At 37.0% G+C, this 22,685-nt stretch overlaps 4 protein-coding genes, 1 long non-coding RNA gene and 1 other non-coding gene across 7 annotated transcripts; 3 read left to right on the top strand and 3 right to left on the bottom strand.

The window, feature by feature from the left end:
• Window positions 1–395: 395 nt before the first annotated feature.
• On the top strand, window positions 396–2,436 carry LOC103320704 (spindle/kinetochore-associated protein). Its single transcript, XM_008222416.2, has 4 exons — window positions 396–770; window positions 856–981; window positions 1,509–1,548; window positions 2,045–2,436. The coding sequence occupies exons 1-4, from the start codon at window positions 546–548 to the stop codon at window positions 2,107–2,109; spliced, it is 456 nt and encodes a 151-aa protein (XP_008220638.1). The 5' UTR covers window positions 396–545; the 3' UTR covers window positions 2,110–2,436.
• A 401-nt stretch (window positions 2,437–2,837) lies between these two features.
• On the bottom strand, window positions 2,838–4,492 carry LOC103320706 (DnaJ/Hsp40 cysteine-rich domain superfamily protein). 2 transcript variants are annotated; one of them, XM_008222418.3, is made up of 4 exons: window positions 4,356–4,492; window positions 4,013–4,258; window positions 3,205–3,354; window positions 2,838–3,104 (listed from the first exon to the last, which is right to left on the bottom strand). In XM_008222418.3, exons 2-4 carry the CDS (start codon window positions 4,241–4,243, stop codon window positions 3,027–3,029), a joined length of 459 nt encoding a protein of 152 aa, XP_008220640.1. In that variant the 5' UTR covers window positions 4,244–4,258; window positions 4,356–4,492; the 3' UTR covers window positions 2,838–3,026. The 2 variants fall into 2 exon arrangements, with proteins under 2 accessions (XP_008220640.1, XP_008220639.1); XM_008222417.2 differs by lacking the exon at window positions 4,356–4,492 and having other exon boundaries at window positions 4,013–4,321.
• A 439-nt stretch (window positions 4,493–4,931) lies between these two features.
• LOC148919650 (uncharacterized) lies at window positions 4,932–8,068 on the bottom strand. The gene is made up of 3 exons (XR_016124528.1): window positions 7,968–8,068; window positions 7,656–7,868; window positions 4,932–5,033 (listed from the first exon to the last, which is right to left on the bottom strand). It is a non-coding gene; the product is annotated as an uncharacterized LOC148919650 (long non-coding RNA).
• Window positions 6,713–6,800, bottom strand: LOC148919651 (small nucleolar RNA R44/J54/Z268 family). Its single transcript, XR_016124854.1, has one exon. It is a non-coding gene; the product is annotated as a small nucleolar RNA R44/J54/Z268 family (small nucleolar RNA).
• Window positions 8,069–11,338: 3,270 nt separating the features above from the next.
• Window positions 11,339–12,334, top strand: LOC103320707 (VQ motif-containing protein 31-like). The gene has a single exon (XM_008222419.3). The coding sequence runs from the start codon at window positions 11,529–11,531 to the stop codon at window positions 12,108–12,110; it is 582 nt and encodes a 193-aa protein (XP_008220641.2). The 5' UTR covers window positions 11,339–11,528; the 3' UTR covers window positions 12,111–12,334.
• Window positions 12,335–16,917: 4,583 nt separating this feature from the next.
• MGD1 (monogalactosyl diacylglycerol synthase 1) lies at window positions 16,918–20,911 on the top strand. Its single transcript, XM_008222422.3, has 8 exons — window positions 16,918–17,765; window positions 18,090–18,262; window positions 18,763–18,924; window positions 19,002–19,143; window positions 19,584–19,808; window positions 20,124–20,186; window positions 20,270–20,344; window positions 20,533–20,911. Exons 1-8 carry the CDS (start codon window positions 17,223–17,225, stop codon window positions 20,767–20,769), a joined length of 1,620 nt encoding a protein of 539 aa, XP_008220644.2. The 5' UTR covers window positions 16,918–17,222; the 3' UTR covers window positions 20,770–20,911.
• The last annotated feature ends 1,774 nt before the right edge of the window (window positions 20,912–22,685 follow it).

The following is a 22,685-nucleotide window of genomic DNA, read 5'->3' as shown; positions in this document are numbered from 1 at the left end:
ATTTTTGTCCATTTTTACTTCTTTTAAAATTTTTCTCTTACCTTTTGCTTTTTTCAAAATGTCCATTTCTCTAAATATGCTAACCCCTAATAACACAATATACCCTAACTCATTGAGTTAAAGGAAGAAGTCAGAAGGTACTTCCTAAAAAAATTAAAAAAAAAACTGCACTTAACGTAATGTCTATAAATTGTAAACTTTGAAAAACACATTGATCAATTTGGCTCATTTTTTTTCGGTGATAAAAAAATATTTAACTCTTAAGATTATGATATGTCAAGCTTTGATTAACAGAAAAAAGTCGAACAAAATCTTACTGCTTCGTTTTTTTAAAATAAAAATAAAATATTTCAACATGTCCTGATCTGCAATACAATTAAATAAAATTGGGCCTCAATACAGTTGAATTGTGCACATTGCTCCGAGAAATTAAAATTCAAAACCGCGAAGCAAACTCAGTCGGAGAGCTTCAGAGGCGGGTAAATTGTCGAGTTCCGTGAACAGAGAGCAAAAACCCTAGGAGAGAGAAGGTCATTTATAAAGAAATGGGACACGTAAGCGAGCACCATGAAGCAACGGATGGCTTGGTGAAACTGTTGACGAAGGCGAACCACGATCTCACAGTGGTTCAGCACAGGCTCGAGAGGGAGTTCCAGCAAATCTACCCCGAAAATGCAAACCCGATGAAGCTGGTTTCAAGGATAAAGAAGATTCAAGAAGAATTGTCGACCTTGGAAGAGCAATGCCGTGAACTTCTTTCAGCCAAACAGGTCATTTTCTTTTTCTCGCTCTGTATGTGAAATTTGTTTAGTTTGATTTGGTTTCAATTTGATTTCAGTAATTTGGGTTTTGTAGGATTTGATTGACCAGGCTAGGACGACTCTGGTTGGGAACAGAAATCTAGTGCAGCGGATGGAGGCGTCAATGGGAATTTCCCCCAACACTGATTCTGAAGATTCTGCTTTTGCTAACTTCAATCAGGTTAGTGCCTTTTGGGTACACTTTATTTGCGTTACAGTAAATATTTGAGCCAGTATGAAATTGATAATTAGAGTGAAAGTAAGCATCAAAATTTAATGAATTGGTCACTATATTTTATCTATCCTGGCATGTCTTTATATAGTCCAAGAAATAAAAGCTGAGAATATTTAGTTTCTCCCTTTGATATGGCAATGAAATGGTGCATCAGAATAATCCATGTTTTCAGTATTAATGTTGTTTGTTGTTGTTAGCAAACCAATGTGGATGGTTGTCTAGTTTCCAGATGGTGTCTCAAGTGTTTGCACCATCTGCCAGCAAGCAACCAAGATCAAATCTTTGGCTAGGCGATCTTTCTAAATAAATGCCCTTGCAAAGATAATACGTGGGTAGCTTTATTCTTCAGTAAAGCACCACAGCTAGGCCTTGCTACACGCCCAACCTTCGCTTTTGTTATATCTTTAGCTCATTTTCATGTATTTAGAGGGCTTCGGATGCAATGTTATGACCATGTTGATCTCTGAATGCAGATCATTGATGAGTGGACGGTTCAAGTCAGATCAAAAACAGGTAAATACTGAAATACTATAACTTATATTGTAGGGAGAATATTGATGATGCTGGTCATGTAGGTATAATATATCACTGCTTCATTAGTAACGATGAAAGGGTGTTAAATGTACTAAGAAATCTTATCTGCTTCTTCAAAATAAGAAATGGTAGGAAGTTTCAATGTTTTGTGAGGTTGGTGTTCATATTCGTTCAAAATAAGTAATGATATAAGCAGGGCATGTTGGCCAATTTGAGGCTTCCCATTTTATTTCCTTCATTGGAGCGCAAGGACTGTCTCTAATTCCCTAAAGAAATATCTTGACATTCAGCCTTGCTATGAGGACCTTAAAATGTTCGTAGAGAGATGCAAAAACTCTAGAATTTAATGCCTTTTCTCTGTGGTGGCTCCATTGGGAGCACCCTTGATAATTTACTGGAAAGAATGCATAGCCAGCAATATCTTGATGAATGCATCTAGAGTTATGGAAAAAATCTTGATGTGTTGTTGATGCAGGGGATGAGAAGCACGATTCAGATTCCGAGGATATTAATCAATTACTCTTCTCAGCTATAGTTTAAAGCAACTGAACATCTTTCAAGCTCCAACACTTTAGGGCACCAGGCATTAATTTCAAGCTCCTGATGTGATGTAATCCTAGCAGATCAAGTTAAATATCGCGGTACTGCCAAAAAGTTTGGAACATCGTCAATCTTGTTGAGTGAGATGATCTGTTACATATGTATATCTGGTTACATTGTGGTGTTGCATTGTATTGGGAGAAAAACCAAGTTCATCCTTTTGTTATAGATTTATGTAGCAGAGCAGGTAGAAATGCATGTTGGTTATCTTGTTTTGCCACCTTTTGGTTCACAAAAGTTATCTTGATATTTTTTTCTGTTCTTTAATATGTTTACTTTTACACGATCACTTGAGACGGCAGGCTATTTGAAGGTAAGGGAAAGCCTCGGGATCTTGATAGTAGAGAATGTGAATCTTATGAGAATAATTTGTGCATTGTTCATATTTAATTTTTTTTTTCCTTGGCCTGATTTAATATGTTATTGACGAAATCTTCATAGATAGAATCGATGAGGTGGTTAATCTACAAGAAATTGAAGCATGAAGAAATTAACAGTTGCTTCATTCTGAGAGCAAAACTTCTTATCCACAGTTCTAACAACAATAATTTAATAAACCAATGTGATAATAGAATATTGTGCAGGCAATGACTATATACATTCAAGAATTAAAATGAATAAGGTAGAACTAGTAAAGGAGTGATGTTCTGTGTGTGGACTACACAATCTAAAACAAGAAGGTATAACTTTTTATTGTGGATTTAAAGAATATGTAACTATCATAACTTGACCATGGAGGCCCTAAAAGAAACAGAGAAGAATTTGTTACAACATGAACAAGATGTCACTGCATTTTCTACGGCAGCTTTTGATGGTTGAATCTTTCCGACAGTGCAGACGTCTTTCGAGCAAGGCTGCTACTTGGAAATAGGAGGCTGTCCTAACCACTTGGCACGAAAGCCTGTTCCTTTGCAATCAGAGCAACACGTTGATCCCTGGAGGAACATGAGATATGGGGGTTTAATCCAAACGCATATTGGAAACTGAGGGATGATAGTAACTATCACTGAGAGGCTCTTGGAAGATTTGACTTACCTTTCCAGCACAAATAACACAACTAGTACCTCTCGAAGGGACTTGGCAAAGCATGTTATCGCCGAGCATAAAGAAGCCTGTGCCCCCACACCATTTGCATTCGATATGACCGTTTGAGTCGCAAGAAGAACAAGCAACAGGCCTTGGTTGCTGCAAGTAGCATAAACATTGAAGATTTAGAAGACGGATAAAAAGGTTTGTGTGGGTGGCTTTGAATGGTCAATGCATGTACAACTCTAACCCACATGCATCAACCATTGACAAAGCAATCTTCCACAACTATGCGGGCGACTGTTTTTTAACATTCACTAACAACATAATCCCAGATAAACATCCATCTTTCCATACAATCTCATGTACTTAACTACTTCAGTTCTAATTTAGGACCGCACCTTCTCTGCATTTCCTTTCCATCTAGAAATGATTTGCAAGAAATTCACACAACCAAAAGTGTTTTTTGCCTTTCTTTTTTCTTTTTTGGTTTGGGGGGTGGGGGGTGGGGGGGTGTGTGTGTGTGTGAACAAAACATCACCCAAAATACCTATTTGAAGAACACAAAATTGACAGACATGTTGTCTTCTTGAGTTTGAGTCATAGGCAATTGAACAATTTTCAAAACCAATCAGCCAAAAGTAGAATTCATCAATACCAAAAGTCTAGCTTTTCACTCATTTATGCTGCGTCTGCTCTCTCATACATAACTATCGAATTTCAATTCAATTTTACTGAATAAAACCACACCCAATTGATAACAACACAATCCAATATTGAAACTGAAGTTTTGGAAAATAGGATTGATGAGAATTACCTTGGATATTAACCAGGCTTTTTCCATGCGATTGACGAAATCAGAAGAGCTCTCATACGAGTCCACAGCTGAAGCGCGCACGCCACGAAACCTTAAACTGAGGGACCTCCCGTTTGTACCGTAAGGTACAAACCCAGCAACACGATTTAGAGCTCTAGACGGCGACGCAAAGCCCTCGTTGTGAATTGATTTGGCCACAATCGCTGGTCTGCAGCACAAACAGCTCGTCATTTTCTTCTTCTTCTTCTGCAAGTTCGGGAATTTGGAGAGAGAAAAGGAATGAGAAAATAGAAATTGGGTTTTTAATATTTACGTAGCGGTTTAAATTTAATGGTTTTAATACTTTTCTTGTGGCCCAAAGCTGACCAAATTCTCCCTCGTTTTTCAGATGAATACAACGTCTAGCTGTATTCGGCGATGAGCCTACTTTCTTGATTGGACTGTGGACTTCGGACCCGAAATCAGATTTACGTTGAAGCTGCTGCGCGTAAATTTTTTTTATTTTTTATTTCCAGCTCATCAAATACTTTGCTTTCAACTTATTTTCGACATATTATTATGGGAGCTTTAGTTTTAAAACACAATATAGTTTACTAATTTGGAAAATAAGAATACAATTTTATCTAATTAGCATAAGGCCAAAGACTAAATGTGGCACCTAATTTTACAAAAATATCACTAAAAAATATCAAAATTACACACAATGTCACTCCTTCTAAGGTAAGCATATTATGTCATATGTCCATATCTAGCTAACCACCACCGCCCACCTGCCGTCGGCCACCACCACCAGAATCCGCCCCGCCACCATTCCGGAATCCCGCCACCGCCACCATTGCCGGAATCCGCCGCCGCCACCATCGGAATTCACCGCCAACACCATCGGTCGCCGTCGACCAACACCATCGAATTCGCCACCGCCACCATCGCCGAAATTTCGCCGCCACCACCTGCCACCATCGTTGCTCGTCACCAACCTGCCACCGTCTACAAGGGACCAACTCCATTGCCCTTTATTCACCTTAAAAAAAAAGATTTTGTGTCATTGAATGGACTTGAACCTTGACCCTCAAAGGAGGAAGGCTCACTCACAAACCACTACACCAAACTTGATTTTTAATATTTGTTCAGCTATACAGTATTTATATAAACAATCAACGGTTTAAAAAAAAATCATTTCAACACTTGTTCACGCAAAAACTGCAAATAAAAACAAAAACTGCAACAAAAATACAATGTAGATATTAATTATGTTAAAAAAAAAAAACAAAAACAACTACAAAAATAATTGTAATTAAATGAAAACTGCAATAAAGTTTCCAGTTTCCAAAAGTCCAATTTTGAGTTCCTTTGCTCTTGGGTAGTTCTACTCTTCTCTTGCCCACCCAATTCCTCATCTAGGTTGCCTCTACTCTTCAAATTGATGAGGTTGAAGGCTAAGGAAAGAATAAAAATCAAATTGTAATTAAATGAAAACTGCAATGCAATTTCTAATTTCCAAAAGACCAATTTTGAGTTCCTTTGCTCTTAGGTAGTTCTACTCTTCTCTTGCCCACCCACTTCCTCATCTGGGTAGCCTTTACTCTTCAAATTGGTGAGGTTGAAGGCCAAGGAAAGAGCAAAAATCCAATTGTAATTAAATGAAAACTGCAATGCAGTTTCCAAAAGTCCAATTTTGAGTTCTCTTGCTCTTGGGTAATTCTACTCTTCTTGCCCACCAAATTCCTCATATAGGTAGCCTCTACTCTTCAAATTGGTGAGGTTGAAAGCCAAGGAAAGAACAAAAATCTAATTATAATCACCAAAACTGCAATGCGTTTTTGAAACTGTAATGTAGTTTGTGCAAAACTACAATGCAGAACCTGTGTAAAATTTCACTGAACTGAAGCTTAAATGGTATTGCAAGATATTATATGACAGTGATGGCATCAACCATTTCCAAATCAAGACAAATGCATAGTAAGTGAGCTTTAGTTGCAGCTAAATTAGATCATTGCTTGACCTAATTATGTGCTATATAAAACGACGTTTGTGCTATATAAAATAAGACCAACTTATGTACAACGAACAACGATCATAGAATAAGATGCGTCAACCTCCAAACTTGAGTGATGAGTACATGCCCTAAATAAAAGGAGAAAATATATTTGAAACAAGCAAAGGGCAAGTGGCAATCCTTGTATTAGAGCTGTATCAAATTGATTTAATAAAAAAGAATTCTAGCTACGTTCTTTGTCACTTGCCTGCCCAGTTGGATTACTAGTAACACTAAGCATGCTCATTGAAAAGACATTGGAACGTGCAATGGAAACATATCAAGGTAACAGAAGTTCCTTCCATTTTATGCGTTGCAATTTCTAATCAAGTTGCAACCACACTAACAAAAAAACAAACCAAAAGGCAAAGCCATCATGAAAACAAGCAACTAAACAAAGTCAAAAAGACATATTCATTGATGACAATTGTATAATTTCCATTAACTTCAAAAATCATACCAATATCCAATGATAAAATAATTTAGCCAAATGTAATTAAATGGAAACTGCATGCAGTTTCCGTTTTCTGTATTGCAATCAAAACAAATTACCACCAACAATCCTACCAGCACAACTCAAATTTATGATTTTAAAAGAAAAAAACCAACATAAACAAATAATTACACAATAACACAAAAATCAAGTGCAGTGCAAAAATGTTGAAAACGCATCAGAGAGATTCCATTAGATCTGAGTCATCACCCTCTGAAGAGTGCAGATGTCCCTGTCTGTGCTTTATCGTCACTTGCAATCCAAAACTGCAATGCAGTTTCCAGTTTTCAAAAGTCCAATTTTGAGTTCCCTTGCTCTTGGATAGTTCTACTCTTCTCTTACCCACCCAATTCCTCATCTGGGTAGCCTCTACTCTTCAAATTAGTGAGGTTGAAGGCCAAGCAAAGAACAAAAATCAAATTGTAATTAAATGAAAACTGCAATGCAGTTTCCAGTTTCCAAAAGACCAATTGTAATTAGATGAAATTGAATTTGATTCTTCAAAGCAGCTTCTTTTTTCTCAAGTATTTTGATTTTCACAAAATTGACCAAAAAACATAATCACTTGTATCAAAAAGAAAAAAAAAAGGCAATTATATAGCAAAATTGATCCAACAACACCAGGCCATCTTTTCAAACAAACAAACAAAAAAGAAAAAGAAAAACCTATAAAATCGTAAGGATTAACAATATTTTCAAACCCCAATTCCAAATACAAACAAATGCATTAAAAGAGAATGAAATCTCCTTCACACACACACACACACACACACACAAAAGAAAAAACTGAATCAAGTATCAATTGACTGCTTCAAATAGCCTTATTAATCAAAAAATAGTAATCTTCTTCGTGGAGTGGGTCTCATCCCAGATGGGAAACAAATAGAAATTGTTAGTTGGGAAGAATAGCATCTTTCAATAGATAAATAAAAAAATTAATAAATAACAAAGAAGTGCAAATAAAATAAAATATCATAAAACCATGAAAGATAAAATATAGGAAAAAGCAAAATGAAATGGTGTCCACGGTGGGGGTTTGATATTTTCCTAAGTTTACACAAAACAAGAATTCCTTTCAAGTCTTTTGACAAACTCAAAAGAAATTATTTCCATACCTAGACCATGAGCAGCAACATTTGTTGCAGTCATTAGCTTTAAACTTAGAGAGGACCCAATCCCTTTCTACTTGACTTTTGTCTCCATGAATTGAGAGAGCAGGCCAACCATTCATGCGGAGCTGTCGAGTGATTTGATCACATCCTTTCTTAGTATCCATGAATATCAGTATTCTGATGTCATCCATGATATCCTCAAGCAACTTTACCAGTCTGTTAAATTGAAAGAAATCAGATATATAACCTGTAGAAAATAGCTCAAGTCTAACCGTATGAAAGTTAGAAATCATAACAGCATAAACTGTACCCTACTTGTTACCAGTCGTCATCGCAGGTGGCCCGAGAAGCCATGATCTGAGGCAGTCGCTGTGCTGCGTTTGTCCAAGAGAGAGAAAGAAAGGGTGAGATCTGATTTTGGAAGGGTTTTAAATAAAAAGGGTACAAATATATTTTACCTTTATAAATTTGACAGGCCCTAATGAATCTGGGCCTCCTCTTTAGCCTAATCCAAAATAACAATTCTTTCCTAGGTATTAAAACCCAAATAAAAATGTTCAATGTCTCAAATACTAATTAGTAAAGTTAATTATGTCTAATACCTAATTTTTCTTATTAGGTATTACCAAATACTTTCTTTTACTCCTCCGAGCCATCAAATTATTAAACAAGAATGTGTAATTTGATTTGGATAGAGGTAGGCAATTACCTAGTAATCTTATCCCCCAAACACCAAAATAATAAACTATTGGTAGAGGGGAATTTACACAAATATTCATTAAGTACCTAGAAGTTTTAAACATCTGCCCACATAGGTATAGGTGGAAGAGCTCATCCATTGACATAATAATGTGTAATTTGATTTAGATAGGTAATATGGAATTTTCACTTCAGAAATGTAAAGTTTGGCTCTTTGAAGGTTTTAGAAGCAAAGGAAAAATAATATGAATAAGGTGACAAGAAATTATATGAAATCTAACACTCTATGCTACATAAACAACTTAAGACACAGCAAAGAAAACAAGGTTGCTTCACTGTTTTTTTCCAAAATCATAACAAAAATCACAATGATATTAAAAACCATCAAAATATGTCATAGCCCCAAGTCTCCAATGTTGGCAGATGTCATAACGGTCGACATATGCTAATAAAGTTCGGCATGTCTTAATGTTCCACCGAAGTTCCAAGGTCGGCGGATGCCTTGAAGTTCGTCGGATGTCTTCAAGTTTGGCGAATGTCATGAAGTTGATCATGTACTTGATGAAGAGTTGTGGGTTTAAGTTGAGTGAAGTGCACACTAACTTACTAAAAGAGTTGTGGGTTATAATTTGCAATTGCCTCCTTTTAATCACCTATTCACCCTTTATATTGATTCTAAATATCAACATGTGAAATATTACTGGCTTATTCACCCAGGAAGCGAGAAGGAAGCTGGATTATTCACTCATCGCAATAAAAACTGATTATCACTCATGCTATATGTTTACTCATTTACTTCGTCTACATATCGTAGAAGATAACTAGGAGATGAGGTTGAAGGTCCAAGGTCGGCGGAGGTCTTGATGTTACGGTGAAGTTCCAAGGTCGGCAGATGTCATGAAGGTCCGGAATACCTTGGATTGTCTTGATGTTCCCCCCAAGTCTCTAAGGTTAACGGATGTCATTAAGGTCGGTGAACGCCAATCAAGTTCAGGCGAATGTCTTGATGTTCCCCCGACCATGAATTTGATCACTTACTTGATGAAGAGTAGTGAGGTGTACACCAACTCACTTAAACTGACACATTCTTCCACTACCATGTCTTTGTGAGGTTCATGTAGAGGAACACTGGAGCAAGCACGGTGAGGAGTAGTTAGGTTATGGTGATAAACTGATTCTAGCACCAACTCCATAAATGAGGGAAGGAAACCTCAAGACTGCATGGACACCAACTTCTAGTTCGTTATGACTTGTAAACTTGAGCCACTACATAACTAAAGTTTTTAAACAACCGCCTCTTAATTCAGTTTTAATTTGTACTTTCCATTTTTTTAATCATGCGGACGAACACCTTCAGGAAGCACGGATGGCTATATGTTTACTTGCTTTCAAACCCATTTCATCTACACTTTCGCAAGTTCATATAAGAATCCAGGTGACGAGGTTGAAAGTTCAAACTAATATCAAGTAAGTCGGCAGATGCCCATTCTCTCATTGGGCTTTGGACTTGGGGCCAATGCATTCCCCACACAAACTCTCCGTCTTTTTTCTCTCAAAGAAGCCCATACTTTTTACCCCCAAAAAAAGTTTATTTCCTTCTTGACCTCTCTATTCTTCTCTGTAATTTTTCATTTCCACTTTTTGGGGTTATTTTTGGAAAACACACTTTGCATTTACATTTTTCTTTTAATAAGTCAACGGTTGACCGCTCCAAAAAATTACACCTTTAGCAGGAGCCCGTACTAATTTGTTTCCATCCTAGGCCCCCTTTGTTTAGTGGGACTTTATGCGAAGCAAGCCTGGTGGACCTAGTGATATATTAGAAAGCTCCAACCTGACAGCTAGTCAGTGGCAAAAAATAAAAGAAAGTCTATTTACAAATAACATTTTTTCGTTTATTTTGTTTCGTACTTTTAAAACGATTTCATAGGCTTAAGAAGGAACATAGTTTAAGCACACAGATTACCAATATTGTATCAAAAGTAAGTGTTCATTGAACCATTCCTCACTTATGATGAAAAAGAGATGTGACAAAAAAGGAAAGGAAGAAAGGGATGGGTCTTCGTACAATAAACGCTTCAAATATTATTGAATATTTGTTTCGACCGAAAAAACAAAAATATGTGATTGAATATTTAGTGTGACTGTGTCCAATCAAATAAAATACTCTTTGTCCAATCAAAAAATTTATTAATGCTAATGGAGGGCGAACGTAGAATTGGAGTTTCATTACGAAGGGCATGCTACATATTATCATAGCTTCAAGCATCTATTCCATGACTCGCATTTTGCAAATGGTGGTAAATAATTTTCCAGAGATTTTGAAATCAAGTCTAGTTTCAATGTCCTAACAACAGATAAGGTTGAATGTTTAAGTCTTAACCAACTGTGTCTATTTTCTCCCTATCCCTTTTTATTTATTTTCTTTCTTTTTTTGTGTGTGATTGATTCAATATTCCAAACCAGCGGTTTGAACATAAGGGGGCAATCTAGGCTAAAGCCCATAAACAACTTTAAAGTTTCACCACACCTATGACCCCCCCCAAAATTCAAATGAATTCCTACCTGTATTTTGCAAAAGCTTTTGGTCAAATTTTCTTCACGAATAAAACTTATTTATACCATCTTAATTTTATTTATTTTTTAGATAAATAAAATCTTAATTTTAATTGATCATGATTACTAATGTAAAATCTCTCCACTTGAGCTTAAACTTCTATGTAATGGAGCGTGCTATCATTTCTTTCACGTAACGAGAGATGCATAAATATCTTGTCACGGATAAGTTATTCTTCTTAAATAATCAATTGAGAGAAGAAAGAGTAGAAATAACAAAGTCTTATTAGTCTTTCTAATACGTATATAAATAGTTCCATTATTTCCGTAACGATATTCACCCCCAATAAGTCAATAGTAGTATGAAAAACCCCTTACACCCCAAAACCCAAAAAGTCCCCATTATAAAAGTCCTCATCTTTTAAACACTCTCTCACCTATCTCATATGCACTCCCCTCTTCCAAACTCCCAACAAAGCCACACACAACCCATGAATTACATTACATCCTTTCTTTTCCACCATACCCAAATATCATCCCATCTTTAGTTTAATATCTTCGCTCTTCTCTCTTTCTTCTCTTTGTCTCTCTCTCACTCCCTCCCTCTCTCTCTCTCAAAAAATGGAAAAACATCACCCACCACAAAGCACCAACCTTTGCTCACCAACATCTTCTCCCACAACCTTTGTCCAAGCAGACACAAACACCTTCCGAGACCTAGTACAGAAGCTGACTGGTTTATCCGGTGACTCAGAGAAGCTCCCAGTCACCCACCCCACGAGGCACTACCCAAAGGCACCCACAATTCCCGGTGACCCAACCGGCCCCCGCCGGTCACCGTTCAAGCTCCAAGAGCGAAGACACACCATGAGTAAGCTCGAGATCAAGCTCAGCCTCGCCAACCTCCATGGCTCCCAGTCGCAGACCCCTCGCCAAACCTACCAGATCCTCGACTCGCCGATTCCGAGCCCCGTCACCCCACTCGGCTCTGACTCTCTCTTCTTCCCGAGTTCCGGTTCCGAGTCGCCTTCATCTCCGGCGGCGGCGGCGTCGGAGGAAGAGAAGGCGATTGCCGAGAAAGGCTTTTATTTGCACCCTTCCCCACTCAGCACGCCGAGAGGATCAGACCCGCCCGAGTTACTGACCCTGTTTCCGCTGAGTTCCCCCGGTCACCATGATCACAAGTCTCAGCAGCACTCCTAAAATATAACATTACCTATTTCCTGTTGACCTAATTATAATATACATATAGATTTTTCAGATGTTTGTATTTTCGTAATGCGAATGTATCATATATGTGTGAGACTTTTCTGATTGTCCATGCGAGGTTGATGGAGTAATTTTTTTTTTTTTCCCTTTCCTTTTTTCATGTTCTTCTTATTATGGATTTTTTAAATCATATAATAATATTATTTAGAAGGGTTGAACGTGTGACTGTCATCTGAATTATATATTAGATTATATTATTTTATTACAAAATTTAATTACATCATGAAATAATGCAGCAGTTCAGGCGCTACTAAATTCAGACTTTGTACAAAAATATTTATTTTAAATATGATTAAGGCTACTCTTAATTTGTCACTTAGCCCCTCCAACTTGCTCTAAAACTCATTTAATTAAGAGACAAATTACCGACACGTGTACTAAAAAAGTAATTAATATTATATTTTTAGTTGCAACTTGCAATTAATTTTTATTTTCCACCTCTCTTTCAGTCGTTGCTACAAGTAGTAGTAGATAGGGAAAGCGTAAACGGTGCAATGAGATATACTTGATATATATTATCAACGGGTCAATCACCATTGCACTTTTTATTTTTAATTAATCTCTAAACAATTCTCAACGGACGGTGGTGATTTTTAGATTACGGCGAGAAGAAGATATCGGCGGTGCGGTCTGCATGGCTTCTTCGATTCACATGGAAAAGTCTTTTGGTGGTTCCCATTGTTTTGCGAAGCGTGATGGCGTGGCCGTATTTGAGTGGTTGGTTTGGTGACTGTTTCTTTTAGGTTACGACACGGGGACCCGACGGTTGACTTGTGGACCGTGATTAAGACCACACCGTCCAATCATTGCTTCGGGTTGCTTTGTTTTTTCTTTTCTTTCTGGGCTAATTGGAATTTGGTCTAATAAAAAGTTGCAGATTAAAGTTGAGTTGAAATTTTGTTATTGCTCATGGAATTTCTGGGTGCTTCTCCAACAAAGCATTGTCAAATAACTATCTAGAATCAATGTGGTGTTAGTTGGATTGCTTCATATTTTCAGTGTACTTTCAAGTGATTCTGAGTTCAAACCTTCATGATGCGGTGTGTGAATTTTCACCTCTCCTATTTTCTAACTCTGACAAAAAAAAACTATATAGAAAAAAATCATTTATAAACATAAGCGGACTCAAATGAGTTAAACTGACATAATTACGTGACAATTACTATTTTTCACTGCATTATTTATATTTTAAATATGGTTTTGTCAAAGTCGACACGGTATGTCATTGTAAAATTGCATTATTGATGTTGAATTTTACATGATCTAAGGTACATCACTGAAATCAAGGTCTAAAATGATTGGGAATTTTCACATTCCTATCTGCCTTTTATATATATATTTTTGGACTCTCATGCCTATTTCTCCATCCATCTAAATTTGTAGCCTTCTTGCCTGTTTTTGCCATTTGGAATGTGTTGATAGAGTTTCTGTTTCCTTTCACATGTATTTTTTCCAAATTTCTTATGGACGATTAGATTCTTTCTCACAAGTCATACCCAAGTGGTCAATAATGAATCATTATCCTCTTTCTTTTCCCAGGAAATTAGGTCTTTCTTTTCCTTTTAATCTTCTTTTTCTCAATAGTCAATGAACCAATTATAAGCCTGTCAAAATCTCTAAATCCTCATATAATTAGAATGATATAGGATTGATAATGGAACTAGTTGTCTCCCAAATTAGTTGATCTATTGATGTGGTGAGCAAATAGGCTTCTTACAATTGCTGTAATTTTAACTAATTAGGCTGACTTGCAACTCAATGGAAATCTCGGTGCGTTTGGATAGTGGAAATAAACACAATGTAAAATAAAAAGAAAAACAAAGAGAAAAAAAACTTTTAAACTTTGTGATTGAATATGGATTTGAAAATAAAACGAAAAGTGCGTGTCGTATAATGGAGACAGTAACAACATGGATTGTCGTTTTCTCACTTATTTACCATGTCTAAAAGTTAAAGCTTCTTGGTCCAGCAAATATGGAAAGTAGGGATAATTAGGTGCCTTTGATTACCATTGGCTACTTAATGACATGAACAATTATTAATTGGGTTAAACACCCACCATATATTCATAATACTATATGATAATATGGGGCCAGTAGCCATGACAGAAACTTTGAAATGCTTATAAAAAGCAAATCAAACAGTATACTTTCTTTTCGTTTCCCCTTCTGCCTAAACGCTATTATGTTATTCTTACCAAAATTCTTGCCACTTTGAACTTTGGAGAAGCATATAATACAGTACTGTATCAGTGGCTACAATGAATAAGTATTTGGACTTTGGGTGCAGTTCCACTTTCTTTATACATTCCCATGGTGATTGATCCCTTCTTCATAACAATTTGAGATCATAATCTAGAACTTCATTAGAGAATTAGTCGGCTATATAGTCGACGTCTGTTTTTAATCATTATCGCTAACAAAATGTATGAACACAACCATGTTATGATTAGAAAATAATCACTTTATGTATTTAGGCTGAGTTGCATTGCATGGAGTCCTTAGTTAAATAGCATGAACATGAATGAATCTAACAAATTGTGACTAATTACCTTCATGAGAAATGAGTAGTGAGATTAGAGAAACTGAGATTAAGTGCTTGTCACCAAATTTCTTCTGTAAAAAGGCAAGCCATCGTAAGCTATGTCAAGCTCAAATGAAAAAAGTTCATGTCCAAGCACCAAGTTGATCTTAATCTGTGGCCCTAGAAGCATATATTAGGTAATGGGTTACACTTAAGAGGGCTGGTGTTCTCTTATCAATCTAATCCCTCACATGATTTGTTGAGGGTAGATTTCAATCCCAAGTTTTTGATGTCGAAGTTTTACCACTCATGCTTTTTGTAGTGTACATTATTAATCAGTAAATATATGGTCTGTTTTTGTGGCCCTAATAAAATTCATGAGACAGAAAATATCCTCTAAGATATCCCAAGAACTAATAATCTCTGCAACCACCAAAAAGGGTTTTACTTTAAGGTACACAAATAAAGTCAAGCAACTCTCAAAGTCTGCCCACATAAGGCAAAAACAGCCATGATTGTGAGCTCATTCTCAGTGGTTAGGGTTGCACATATTCTCTGACAGTAGAACGAAGACATTGGCTAGCTCTGGTATAATTAATAAGCTTTTGAATTTTGTTAAAGATAGTGGATTTGAGCATATGGGGAGAGAGAGAGAGAGAGTGATGAGAGCATTTTCTGCAAAAGCAATAAGCACTGTCTCTCTCTGCTTCACTTTTGTGAAAGAAGAAAATTCTAAATCCCTCTGCATAAAGGGCATGCCCCATAAAATCATTGCAAATGTAAGAAACAATTGGACCACCTTATAGATTCATTTATGCTCCATTTTCTCCTCAATTTGTTGCCTCTTGACATGTCAAAATGCACCTCTGATGTCATACCCAATTTTGGCCATATTGATAGACTTGTTTGCTGCCTATATCCGTTAAACACGAATTTTGTCCAACATGCTTAAAGGTACAAACATCCACGGAATCCCACAACCCTCGATGCTTTTCTTTTTCTTTTTCTCCCATCATTATAATGTTTGAATTTTTTAAAACGATTTTTCATAACGTGCATGATTGGTGTATTGGTTTAAAAACTTGTTGTAAACTCAGACGTTCTTAATTGAAATTATCATAAGCGAAAGAATACATGAATTTACGTGATATGGATAATTTGAGGATTAGGAGGATGACGCCATTATGTTGGGTCGGATTTGGCTTTAGGAGTGTGGGCTTTCTCTCATTACCCAAAAAATAGAACATCTAATGGGCCTACAAACCTTTGGGTCCTAAGTTTTCTCCCAATTGATTGAGCCTGCATTCTTGGTCCATCTAAAGCACAGTTCTCTTCATTTGAGACTAGGATCAGAAGTTGGCCCAAAGTTGTCTCTATGTCTCTCTCTTTTTTCGCAGCTCCGATCCAGCAAGTTGGACGGTGAGTGTGAAACCCAAACGGCTGTTGCTTCTGGACGGTCATGTGAGTCAATGGCATACACATCACATGGGCTGCACACATTAGAAAATTTGTGTTTCTATACCCAAAAATTATATTGCATGAAAGTCACATGGTTGCTCTTTTCCCTTTATGCTCCAACAAAATTCCAAAAGGGTGTCAAATTTAATCCAACATGCGCATAATTTAAGCATTTATAGCTTTCAAGTCCAATTCCACGCCACGATAGTTTTATGTGGTGTAGCAAACGCGTTCATTGACTTCTTAGTTGACTAGCTAGTTAGTGGAGGGTCTAAAACTCGAGGGCAACTCATATGTTTGGTCCTTTTTTATGACCCAAAACCTTAACTAAAGATTCTCAAGTACATTTGACATGACATGCATTTTTAGGCTGCTGACTAAGATGATAAAGTAAAGTTGTTCACGCTTCAATGCATCCTTTGGGACTTTGAAAAGGTTGTGGAAACCCAACAAATTCGTCTTGCAAGTTATAACTTATAAAAGTTCAAACTGCTATGCATGTGAGATTCACAACACGTTAATAGTCGGAATTTTCCCATCTAAAGACTCACGAACGTATGACTGACTATTAATTCATTTAAAACGTGTAACGCATCAACGGTCAGAATTTATTCTTCTCGAGACCAAACGCCAGCTTGGGTTGGGCTATAAATCAAACCAGACATAGCCTCGTCCAACTTAAAGTGGCCCATCGTCTTCCCCACTTTAAGCGCAAACCAAATTTTGTGCGCCTGTATACGAAGAATCTACTCTCTCCTTCACACGCGCGTGGGCACACCAAAATCCTCGCTCTGTGGCTACGAACCCCCTCCAAGATTTCCTTTGTTAACTTCACTATCCCTCTCAGTCCCTGCCATAATCTCCAAATATCCTCATACCCTCATACCCTCTTCTCTTCGTCTCTATTTCTTACTTCATATATGACTTGTTCTCTTCTGTGTATTATTATTATTTTCCAGGCGTTTTAGACAAACCCAATTTGCTCTAACACAACAATAATTGACCACCATGGTTTGATCACCATCTCAATTTCATCAGTACGTCTCTGCAACTCAAAGTTCAACCATGCATAGCCCTTCAATAACAACAACCCAAGAACCTAGTCCTGTCTACGACCTTGTATCCCAATTGGGTCGCTTTGCCTTCAGTTCAAGGTTTCAGAACCAGGGCTCAGAGGGGCACTCTCCGTTTTTATCTAATTTCTTGTACTTTGATGGCTTTGGGGGTTCAGTTTCCGGGAAAAAGCCCAAGGTTGGTGCTTCAGCTTCACTGAGTTTGACCAGTAGAGGCAGTTCAAGCATTCGGAGAATTGTGACCGAGTTTAATAGAGCAATTAGGTTCCATTGTGACAAATTCCCAATTGGGTTTGCTTCAGTTCAGACTGGTTATGGGGATAACAATGGATCGGATAATGGTGTTGGGGACAATAACAATGTCTTGATAGAAGATGGGGGTGGTGCTAACGATCATGGGATAGCTTTGAATGGTGTGGGGGCAGAGAGCCCCAAAAAGGTGCTGATTTTGATGAGCGACACCGGTGGCGGTCACCGAGCTTCTGCAGAAGCTATCAAGGCAGCGTTTAATGAAGAATTTGGGGATGAATATCAGGTCAGTTATTTTGGATTGTCCTAACAAATTTAACTTTATTATGAAACATTGTATTTGATTGCTTGACTTGTGGGGAGAAGAATGGAAATTTCTTTTTTAGTTTTCGTTTTCCAGAGCTATTTAGAATCATTGACATGAGAACATGCAATGTACGTTGACTGGCAGTTGTGCAGAAATGTAGTAACATAACAACATAAAATATGAGATTTTAAAATTTAAGTTTCGATCTTTTCCCACAAAATTTCATCAAGAGAACACTTGGGGGTCAAATAGGTTAAGTACAAATTTGTTGATCGTGTTTATTGTTAAGAGTGCATGTCGCAGGTGTTTGTTACTGACTTATGGTCGGATCATACGCCTTGGCCATTTAATCAACTTCCCAGGAGCTATAATTTCTTGGTGAAACATGGGCCATTATGGAAGATGACATATTATGGGACTGCTCCACGTCTGGTGCATCAATCTAATTTTGCGGCAACTTCTACATTTATAGCTCGGTAAGACTTTGTTTGGCTTAAGGTTTATGCTCGTAATTCATCTAGTCTGTTTTCCGCCAGTTTATTGTGCATTCTTTTTCTTCATGGAAAAGTTGAGCACCCATTTATTAACTTTACTCATTTTCAACTTTTGAATGATTATGTAGTAGAGTAATATGTATGGTGAGTTGGAACTTTCGTGTTTGCAGCAGCAGTTTTTTGTAAGTTTTGGTGATCAAAATAGCTTGCGGGAATCTACAACATTTTAGTCGTGTATCTTATGCACGTTAAGCTTATAAAGTTATATAGAAAGGTCATTTTGAGGACTTTATTTTATGCTGTCCTAGAAAATTTTAACCTTATGAGGAAAACATTTAATAGGCTTACAAAACACAGGAAATGACCAATTTTGTCCTAATCTTCGAGTTTTTGTTTTTGTTTTTTCCTGTCAAGTTATGGTTCAAAGACAGCTTTTTGGCAGTATGACTTGTCGAATCCTCTAATTCTGTTTTGTATTGCAGGGAGGTTGCCAAAGGATTGATGAAATACCAGCCGGATATTATTATCAGCGTGCACCCACTGATGCAACATGTACCACTTCGTGTCCTAAGGGGAAGGGGTCTATTGAAGAAAATAGTTTTTACCACAGTTGTCACAGATTTAAGCACTTGCCATCCTACATGGTTTGTTTTGCACGAAGCCTCTACTAATCATATCCTTTTCTCAGCATAGCTCTGATACTGTATGTCTTCATGTCCAGGTTTCATAAGCTTGTAACAAGATGTTATTGTCCTACAACTGAAGTTGCGAAGAGGGCATTGAAAGCTGGACTCCAGCCTTCCCAAATCAAGGTTTATGGCCTCCCCGTACGCCCTTCCTTTGTCAAGCCTGTGCGACCGAAGGTTGGTTTCCTTTGTTGTTGATCAACTAAGTCTTTAACCTTGATCTAATTTGTTGCCTGAAAATCAACATTTGGTGTGACTGTACAAGGGCCAGTGACTGTTGATTGAGATTGAAATCTGTGCTTGCAAGCTGTCAGTTGGGTTTGGATGATTTGCTGATTATTTTCTCTTTTATAAGTTATGGTAATGCTTGAAATTGTATGATCAGGACCAAAGATGATGCATGAGATTATAATTTTGAAGTAAGGTTGAAAACGAAAAAGAAATCCCTTTTGTTGTTGGGTCAAAACAGAATTGTTTGTCGGGAAAAGAAAAAGCTGGTAATAGTTGGTCTGGGAATCTAAGGGTGGGGAGCTCCCTTGCACTTATTCCATGGTTGTAGATGGGGGTTTAAAATAAATTTTGACTACCTTTGGTATGCTTTTTTTATTTAACTGTAGGCTGAACTCCGGAGAGAATTAGGAATGGAGGAGGATCTTCCTGCTGTGTTGCTGATGGGAGGAGGAGAAGGAATGGGTCCTATTGAGGCTACAGCTCGGGCACTTGGGGATGCATTATATGACGAGAATCTTGGGGAGCCTGTAGGTCAGGTCCTTGTCATATGTGGTCGCAACAAAAAGCTTGCAAACAAATTGCTTTCAATCAACTGGAAGATCCCTGTCCAGGTATTTTTATACCTTATGAAGTGAAACTCCATGCACAGCATTTGTCATTGTTTTGCCTTCTCAGATTTGCATCATTCAGGTTTATTTTCTGCCAATGGTTTTTGGTGAGGCACCTCTTTTACGTTTTCTGCATTGATCTGCATGCCATTTGAATGCCTCGAAAAGAATCTTCTATAATTTCATTTGTGATTCAATTCTAACATGACATGCCTTTAGGAACACATCACCTACCCTAACATACCAATGCATGTACATACTTAAACTTATATGTATTTATATACATAAGTTAGTAGCTGACATTGATTGTTATTATAGGTGAAGGGGTTTGTTACTAAAATGGAGGAATGCATGGGAGCTTGTGATTGCATAATTACAAAGGTAAGTTTGTCACAGTCATAATAATCATTACAGTATTTTGTATTTTATTACCAACCAACTTAATTGCTACTACTTTTTAATAGGCGGGCCCAGGCACTATTGCAGAAGCCATGATAAGAGGCCTCCCGATAATTCTGAATGACTACATTGCTGGACAGGTAATGATGATTTAAACTTGTGCCTGAGGCAGGTTAAAGCTATAACTTAATTTCACTGCCTATGCCTTTACTTATCCAATCATATTACGTTTCTTGTTAAAATATCATCTGCTTTCCCCAGTACTACTCTGTTATGAGAATGCATGCCCTCACAGGCGAATATAGTAAATGACCTTTTCTTCTTATAGGAAGTTGGGAATGTACCATATGTTGTTGAAAACGGGTGCGGGAAATATTCTAAATCTCCGAAAGAGATAGCAAAGATTGTTGCTCAGTGGTTTGGTCCAAAAGCTGACGAGCTCAAGGCCATGTCGGAAAACGCAATTAAGCTGGCGAAGCCTGATTCTGTGTTCAAGATTGTTCATGATCTTCACGAGCTGGTTAGACAACGAAGCCTTGTACCTCAATTATCATGTACAACTTAACCCTATTTCCCCCCAGCCAATTTTGTTTACTAGTCCCTCTAATTCAGCAAAATGCACGCTTTTCTGCCCTCCTCATTTCATTGCCTTGTTATAATTGTGTTTCAAATATAATAAATAATAATAAAAGTTATCTATTTCCCTCGCTCTGCTCTGCCTGTGATTTCACGAGCACTTTAATGGCTGTAAAATCTTCCCCCATCTATTAAATACTATGTCAGGCTCTCAGCATGATGGTCTCTTAAGACCATTAATTGGCTGATTGTGTTTATAAATATATACTTTACAAAGGCGTTGCCCTGCACAAGTCTTCTTCTACTTTCTCAATCCCCATAGCTTTCACTGCTTCAATGGCGCAAGAAGATGATCAGATCAAGTTGAAAATCAAGAAGGAGCTTACGGCATTAGATGTCGTAAATCATTTCATCTATTTAGACATGAAGGACGTGGAGGAACATGTACTGAGGCATTGGAACAAAGACAAGATCATAAGAGCAAGAACAGATTCCACAAAGATCAGGGTTAAGGATGTTGACACCGACACCACACACGCACTTCATTTTCGCATTTACGATTACAAGCCAGAGGCTAATGCCACGCTAGAAGGCGAATGGGGTTGGGATTTTGTTACGCTCAGAGGGCTTGGTGCTGGTGACCAAATTGGGGTTTATTACGAAAAAAACTGATGAATCTGAATTCTGTTTTAGCGTCTTGAAAAAGGTTGCACCTTCGTGTGCGTCATCCATACGATCGCTCTCACGAACAAATTAAACGTCAAATATCCTAATTTGCTTACTAATGTAATTGATTTAAGTAATGTTATTTTTAGGTAGGGTTCTTGGAATCCAAGTAGAGGATCTGTATTCATAGTTCTTTGAATAGAGACTTATAAATGAAGAATAACGTACCATATATTATATACAAGCTCTCTCACCAAGAACCCTAAATTCCAATTTATATGTTGAAAATCCACAGTTTTCTCCAATTGATTTTATGAGAATATGTACATGTTACCACGACAGATATCCGTTTTTAATTTTTAATTTTATTTTTTAGAAGCGATATTAAAGATATTCGAACACAAGACTTTTAATGCATTGATAGCTACTTTGCATCCCGTCTTCAATCTAAAGTGATTGCCGATTGAGATTAAAATCACATAAATAAGTAAATTACACCACCAAAAATACCGAAATTGAGTCTACACGAATGGAAATGAAAAATTGCTGATGGACCAAAAGTGCCATTTGGCACAAAAACTTTATAAACTATTGTTTTAGGGATCTAATTTTCATACTCTCTTTTGTCTACTTATCTTTCTTTTGTTGTAAATTGTATGTTCCTACTTCTCTTTTGTTTACTTATTCTCTTTTTTGTTATAGCAAAAAGTATTAAAAAACAAAGAGAGACTTTGGAAAATATCAAAGGATAGAGAATTTTTTTTTAAAAAGCTAAAATTGACAAAATTGCCCTTATTTATTTTTAGATTTCCTAAGGAATCCTTTACATTTGCATGTCTTTCGTTTGAAAGTTGAGAGATTTTTCTATCTTTTGGAAAAAATTTGGTTTTTTACAAAAGTGAAATTTCTTTTATGGCTAAAACCTAAATTTACTAAAAATGAAATAGAGTATAAGTGAATAAAAAAAGAGTGAGAAAATTATCACTCTTATTTTAAGATAAAAATAGAGGTTTTCTATTTAAACCCCACACTTCTCTTAGTTCACCCCATGTTCTAAGTTCACCCCAACTTTTAATTTAAATTTTCACAATTTCTAAGTAAACCCCACTATCTTCCCAAACTATAAATTGAAAAAATAAGAAATAGATTTTCTATTTAAACCCCTTCAAGTTTCAAACTGATATAAATTGTTGTTGCTGTCAATGAACAAATCGAAGATTGAAAATTCAAGAGTTGGTG

Source organism: Prunus mume, linkage group LG2 (genome assembly GCF_029339155.1).
Source record: "Prunus mume cultivar Tortuosa linkage group LG2, ASM2933915v1, whole genome shotgun sequence".
Lineage (NCBI taxonomy): Eukaryota > Viridiplantae > Streptophyta > Magnoliopsida > Rosales > Rosaceae > Prunus > Prunus mume.
Note: the sequence above shows the minus strand (reverse complement) of the source record. Positions and strands in the feature narration are given on the sequence as shown.